This window comes from Paralichthys olivaceus, chromosome 16, assembly GCF_024713975.1.
Source record: "Paralichthys olivaceus isolate ysfri-2021 chromosome 16, ASM2471397v2, whole genome shotgun sequence".
Taxonomy (NCBI): Eukaryota; Metazoa; Chordata; class Actinopteri; order Pleuronectiformes; family Paralichthyidae; genus Paralichthys; species Paralichthys olivaceus.
Window position 1 is genome coordinate 15550063 of NC_091108.1, and position 7282 is coordinate 15557344.

Genomic DNA, 7282 nt, shown 5'->3' on the forward strand with positions numbered 1-7282 from the left:
CAGTGAGCCCACATTAAAACAGTCAGTGCTGACCATTACGATCATTGGGGTATTGAGCCTCTATTACGATCATTCTCTGACACAGAGGCACCATTAATGCATAGCTGAATGGAAGCACCAGTGAGAACATGTTAGCTGCAGAGGACGTGTTGGAGCCCCCCTGTACTGTGATCGAGTTAGTAACCTATATGGGGGGAGGCAGGGATATGTGGAGAGGTGGGGGTACGAGGTGCAGTCATTCTGACGTGTGCAGGCGATGAACCTTTTAATTTTCTGCCCTCTGATTGAAGCTCTGTTGATGATTTATGCGCACAGAGTTGCACGTTCCCGCTCTGCGTAGGCTGTTTCTCACTGGGCTGATCTATCAGCAGAGCAATCCTCAGCAAATCAAATATTTCCGCAGCTCTCCCCTGCTCAGCCCACATTCACAAATATCCTTAAAAAATATCAGTGTCATTAATTAGGCTTTCACTTTGCCTAATCTACTCCCTAACGTTCAAGCATGATAGCACACTCAGTGACTCATATGCTGTATGTTTGATTCAGGGGGACGAGATACTGAATTACATCTGTCATTACAAATCAAATCATCTGCTCACAGAAACACACAGAGATATTTTTACCCGGACTCTCATTCTCGGAAAATGAGGAGCTGCAGATGTGATGAAATTATACTTAATGGAACTGTGCCCATCACGCAGTGCAGTTTGTTTCAGCCTGCAACAATAGTGGTGTCTGAAAAATAAAAATAATATTAAGTAACACAAGTACATCAGTGTTGCCAAGGTAAATAATCAACTTATTTTACCAGTTTCATAGAGAAGGGGGATAGGGTTGCCGGTTTGATTCTTTTGTATTTGCAGTAAAGAAATTGCTAATCAGTCCTGTCAGTTCAGTGAGGTGTCATTCAGACTGACAGCAACCCTGTAGGGGAAGACAAAATTTCTATAAACTATTGTCAGTGCCTGTGTTGGGGTCGGACCACTGGTGAGGTGAGACGAAATGATCTATGCCAGGGTGCCAATGGTACTAAAACAAATTATAATGTTGTTATACTACAGTTATATCTTATTGCTATGTTTCCTGCAAAGAACTGTGAGTCTTTTTTTTTTACATGCTGGCCAGACCAAACTCAACAACAATTAAGAGTTCATTATAGGGCTTAAAAGATTCACCAAATTTATCATATTCATTAACTATTACAAAAGAATAAATGCATGTTTTTGGCAACTATCAATACTAAGAGACAATTTGCTCAAAACTACAAATGTGAACCTCATGTGGTGTTAAAGGAAAAATGAACCCCCAGAGGAATTTGTCCTCTTGGAAACATGAATGTCTGTAGTACACGTAGTCTCCATTCATCTAATACATACAGAAATATTTCTCAGGATAAGTGAATAAACGGATGAATTCTGACGTGTTGGCTCTAGGAGGAAATTCAGGGAATTATCAAAGTCATTAAAACTTCCACCCTCTGGAAACAATGAATTCTTCAAAGTTATGTCACATTCTTGTAACGATACATGATTAAGAAAAAGAAAAGAAAGAAAAACTTGATTTATTTTTTTTACGTGCACCCCCACATACACCACACACACTTAAGCCACAGGTCAAAGCAATCTCAACCTTAGTTTTCACATGATGTGTTTTTTCAATGGGAAAAATAAAAGAATGGGGGTATTGAGCCTCTATAGGTTCACATAAAAGATGTGTGTGTCCCTGTACAGATGTCTTTGTGAGGACATTTTTGCCTGTCCTCACTTTCTGACCCACTTTTAAGGGTTGAGACTTGGTTTTAGGGTTAGGATTCGAACTAGGTGTAGATTAGGGTTAGGGTTAGGCATTAAGTTTGGATCAGTGTGTCAATGAGTGTCCTCACTAAGATGGAAGTACAAATATGTGTATGTGTCTGTGTGTGTCAGGCTACATACACGCTCTGTTGATAGAGAGAGAGAGAAAGAGAGAGAGTGAGAAGGAGCGAGAGAGAGCGAGAGGTGGGGTGAAAAGGAGTGCTGCATATACAGAACATCTAGGAAGCTGCGTCGCACTGAAGCAGCAAAGCAGTGAAGGTAAAGTAGCAGGAAAGCTAAATTCAGGATGCAGATCGATGTGGCGATTATCTTCTATTATCGTCTCACATGTCTTCATTTCTTTTGAAGAAGATGACCTCAAGGAACCCACAAGCTGAAGGTATGTGATTTTATTTTTCCTCAAATTAAATTATCTCTGTTATGTTGAATGGATAAAAAAAATCCTTGTTAGTCCTTAAAGGTACAGTGTGTGGAATTTTGTGATACCTAGAGGTGAAGTTGCATGTTGCAGCTGAACACCCCTCACCTCACCCTCCCCTCCGAAACATGAAAAAGAACCTGTGGTAGCCTTTAGTTGTCATAAAAACTCAAAAGGTGTTTAGTTTTTCCAGTCTGGACTAATGTAAAAAACATGGCAGCCTCCATAGAGAGAACCCCTCGATGTAAATATAAAGTATTTAAATATAAAGGGCCTTTTCTGGGGTAAAGAAAACTACAATTCATACAATTTAGATGAAATGAACTAGTGAAAACATCATGAGAATTATTTCACATGATGTCTACCAATAGATCCCTTTCACCTAAATCTTACACACTGGACCTTTAAGTGAATTTTTGTGTGAGGACAAAAGACCATACAAAACATATTTAATGTTAGAATAATTAAAAGGCTACAGCTCAGAGAACATGGCAAGTTGTGTCAAAAATCTCTTTCTTGGTGCTATGGTGATTTCACATTTTCCATTAATTAATCAATCATAAACTGGTTTTCAGCCGCTTGTTGCTTTACTTATGAGAATATAGTTTCCCTGCTAGTTGGTGCGGATGAGAGCTCAGTTGCAGCTACAGTTTGATAAATGGGAACTAGTCAATTATAAATAGAATCACTCACACAAATCATCTCTCTGGGAGTTGTTTGTGTTGGTGTTCCAGAATTAAAATTTCCTCCCCAATAAATTATACACAGCACAGTGAAAAAAATGTTTTTAACTATCTTTTCATTGTTGATTAAGAGTTTATGTAAAGAGAAGTAGCAGTGGGCAATAAAAGTGTCCTATTTAGCATTTGCTGGGTCTACTGAGTCATTTTTAACAATCCTCCAGATTCCTCTAAGACAAGCAGTTTATTTACTGTACTATAACATCACATTATGGTATTCCATCAAGTTAGTGTTGCACTTTCATACGGCTGAGAGACTCAAGATACAGATTTTAGAAAGGAATGGTCAAAATTGAGCTAACTTGTATATCTACTTACAAAATAGCTGGATCCTACAATCCTATTGGCTAGAACCTCCCTGTGGTAAATTCCCACACAGGGACATTTCATCAGGGCAGGCAAAGCGGAATATTGCCTTGGGCCCCAAGCTAACAGGGGCCCCCCAGGATGGCAGGTTTTTTCAATCTTGGTGTGGTGTGATGTAGGCCCCCTGGTCCCTTTTTAAACTGGATGATTTAAACTAATCACCTCCAGTTTGTAACTCAAGCCTTGAGTTGAAGCCAAAACCTTGATAACCTCGATGACATCACTTGAGCCATTTGAGCTCTCCTAAATGGAACCAGACAATTTGCGGAGTTTGCCTCTATATGAAGATCACAGCTGGAGATTGTCCAAGTCAGATGCGTTCACAACAAGAAAATGAGTAGCGTCTGGGTTGATCATGCAGGAGGTATAACATAACGTATGAATTCTGTTGCGGAAAACATGTGTTATTGCTTGCAACACATCAACACCGTCATCTGCCCCCATCACCAAAGAATTACGAATCTTTGTAATTCCAAGTTGGCATCCTCATCTTTGTGTTCTACGTATGTGACACCATTTTCATCGGAAAATATTTATATTCTTTTCTCTTTTGTGTCCAACATCAACACAACACCATTAAGGTTGTTTTTTCAATCTTAAACAGAAAATTACACAACTGTCTTCACAGGTTGAGAAGTATAAACAAATAATTTAAACTGTAAAACCAGTGGGGTGCTTTCATTTCCTCATTCTTATTCCTTTCAATAGATTCAGAGCTGCAAAGAACCTTGTATCAAACAACTACCATGCCAGAGCTGAACTGTTCCCTTGAAGCTATTTTCACATCTGGAGGCCCAGTCTTCGGTGGCGTGGGCTGCCCTGAGGCCGCTGTGGTGTGTGGGATGAATATCTCGTGGGTGCTGGTCAGCGCCACTAAGCAGGATCTAGATGACCTGTGTTTGAGTGAGGAGGAGTACCTGGCCAGGTACCTGGGGCCTCTCCGGTCCCCCATCTTCTCTCCCGTCTGCGTCACCTACCTCACCATCTTCATGGTGGGTGTCCTGGGCAACTGTTTGACCTGTGCTGTCATCTTACGCTACAGGGTGATGCAGACGCCCACCAACTACTACCTGCTGAGCCTGGCAGTTTCTGACCTGCTGGTGCTGCTGCTCGGTATGCCTTTGGAGCTCTATGAAATGTGGCAAAACTACCCCTTCCTGCTCGGCGAGGGGGGCTGCTACTTCAAAACCTTCCTGTTTGAAACCGTCTGTTTCGCCTCAATCCTCAATGTCACCGCCCTCAGTGTGGAACGCTACATGGCGGTGGTCCACCCCCTGAAAGTCAAACACATGACCACGCACACTCACGTCAGGAGGGTCATCTTCCTGCTGTGGGTTCTGTCCATGGTGTGTGCTGTGCCAAACACCAGCATGCATGGCATCACGGTGCTGCCTCCATGGTTTGGACGACAGTTTCCACGATCTGCAATCTGCCGTATGTATAAATCTATATATTTTATTTTTCCCTTTGTTTAGGAGCCATGGTAGCACTACTGTGAGACGACATGTAAATATTCTCACAAAGATAATGTTAACATGCAGATGTTAGGAGGGATATTAAATGTTTAGCCCACATGCTAACATTTTACAAATAGCACAAAACACAAAACCTGAGGCTGATAGGTGTGTCATTGGTTTGCAGGTAATTTTAGTGAATGAGTGTTTCAAGGGACCGGTGGTCCTCCATCAAACCAAAGAAACAAAAATTGTTGTTGTCATAGACCATAGACAGAATTTTAAGATGGATGACATATCTCCACTTCCTTCCATTTCCCAGAGATGAAGCAAAATATCCTGGATATATAGAAGCACTGCCATCTTACACATTTGGATCCAGTGTCAACACTGGCAAGGCCGATACATGCGCTCAATCAATCATGAGTCAGCCTCAGCTGTCAATCATGATGGTTCACCCCATGTTTACAGCATCAACTAACCAATTCAAACCAAACTTATTTGAAAAAAACACTTTGAAATACAGCAGTGGGATTAGAATTAGCTAAAATGACTGGAATAAAATCTATCTGACGTGTACTTTTTCGTTTGGCCCGTGTCCCATTCACGAACATTTGAATATGCAATCAAGATGCTTTGGCTTCACTTTTGGGGATCAGACGTGTCATCCATCAATTTCCATCATTAAATATAATTTGTGTGTGGACTCATGTGGACTCATGTAATCAGCTGTTCTTAGGGCCCCCTCTATTTACTGCCCTTTGCAACGACCCTGGATAAAGATGGAAGATTTTATCTTTTCAAAAACATGTCGAGGGATCCCTTGGGGACCTATATATGTACTTGTGTTATGTACTCACAGACGGGTGTTGTCATTTCTAGAGCCAAAGTGCTATAAAGGTTTTGCACTGACATATGAGGTGATGGTGCTCTCGGTACATCTGGGATCATGAGCTGACTCAGATCTGTGCTTCTCCACACTGTTACATCTCCGTCCTCAGATGTGGTCAAGCCCACCTGGATGTACAACCTGATCATCCTGGTTTCTACGCTGGTCTTCTTCCTGCTCCCCATGTTGATAATCAGCGTTCTCTACCTGCTCATTGGCTTGAGGCTCCACAGGGAGAGGATCATGACCAATGAGGACACCATGTGTAGCTTTGGAAAGGACAGTGTCTCTGGGTCGAATAAACAGAAGCTGAGCAAACGCAACGTGCAAGTCACCAAGATGCTGTGTAGGTGTTTTTTTCTTTCCTTTTGATTATTTATAACGTACATGCCAATGTGTCTCAGCTTTGTCTTGCCGTCTGGATAATTGCGTGTCTGCTTCCCTTAGCGTGTTCTCTGTGACTCTATGTGATTTTATCCACCCGATCAAGGTGTGTTGGTGGTCGTGTTCGGCCTCTGCTGGGCGCCCTTCCACGTGGACCGCTTGATGTGGAGTTACATCGACATGTCTTCCCAGAAGCACCTCAAGCTGTACGAGCACGTCCACATCATCTCCGGAGTTTGCTTCTACCTAAGCTCCGCCATCAACCCCATCCTCTACAACATCATGTCCACCAGGTTCCGAGAAATGTTCAGTCACATGACATGTGACTGTTATTCTAACAGCTGGCTGATACACTCCAGTTCACAGATGACCCGGCGCAGCACCCTAGGAGATAAATGAAGCTAGGGTCGTCTGAGCCAAGTGGTCAGTGGATATTATACACAGATGGGCAACAACTTAAACAAAAAAAAAAAATTAATTGAGTGGTGGTTTGTTGTGTTGAGCAGTGGTGTGATTAGAGGGTGTGGATTGTAACTCCTGCTCCTTCCCAATCCCATGGTAAAATAGAATAAAATTTCCCATCCTATTCATGGGAAAACATCTCCTGTTCTGTCAATGTTGATTTAACACTGACATCTTCTCCTCTTTAAAACTTGTGACTTCCCTTCCCTGTTTTTGCAATGCTGGCTTCATCGCAAACATTATGTAATGTCAGGTGACCGCCTGCAGCAAACCAGAAACCAGCCACCAGAGCAGGTAATTGAAAATTAAAGAGTTGTATTAAAAATAAAGAAAGTCATGTTTTATTCAACTGTGTATATATTAAAAAACTGTTGTGATTATGATTCCTGTCCATTTCTTTCCTATCTTTGAATGAATAATGAAACTGACCCCCATCCTGCAGGAATCAATTAACACACCTAAAAAGTTGAGGCTATCCAGAAGAGTTTCAGGAGCAGGACCATACCTCAACCTCCTAACCCTCTCCCCTCTTCCATTCTCGTTTTCCGCCAGCCTTCTTTTCCCTCTCCTTCCTCCTTTACATAGGGTCCTGAAGGTGCCCATCATGCCAGGTTGCTGCAACATATCCTTACTCTAAAACTTCCCTACATAGAAACTAAGACCCAAGAATCCTTTGACCACTCATGTTGCTTCTCATTGATGGTGTGGTCCTCACTAGTGACAGGGACTCATGGGATATTTAGGAGCTACCACTG

At 42.0% G+C, this 7282-nt stretch overlaps 1 protein-coding gene across 1 annotated transcript; it reads left to right on the plus strand.

Moving 5' to 3' along the window:
- The first annotated feature begins 2023 nt into the window (after positions 1–2023).
- LOC109639506 (neuromedin-U receptor 1-like) lies at positions 2024–6910 on the plus strand. Its single transcript, XM_020103009.2, has 4 exons — positions 2024–2193; positions 4047–4772; positions 5794–6027; positions 6172–6910. The coding sequence occupies exons 1-4, from the start codon at positions 2142–2144 to the stop codon at positions 6462–6464; spliced, it is 1305 nt and encodes a 434-aa protein (XP_019958568.1). The 5' UTR covers positions 2024–2141; the 3' UTR covers positions 6465–6910.
- The last annotated feature ends 372 nt before the right edge of the window (positions 6911–7282 follow it).

Excerpts from the sequence above, each read along its gene's own strand:
- LOC109639506 (XM_020103009.2), top strand. The coding sequence starts at position 2,142 with ATGTCTTCATTTCTTTTGAAGAAGATGACCTCAAGGAACCCACAAGCT. Across the intron at positions 2,194-4,046 it reads AAGGAACCCACAAGCTGAAG|ATTCAGAGCTGCAAAGAACC; the intron begins GTATGTGATTTT and ends TCCTTTCAATAG. Across the intron at positions 6,028-6,171 it reads GCAAGTCACCAAGATGCTGT|GTGTGTTGGTGGTCGTGTTC; the intron begins GTAGGTGTTTTT and ends CACCCGATCAAG.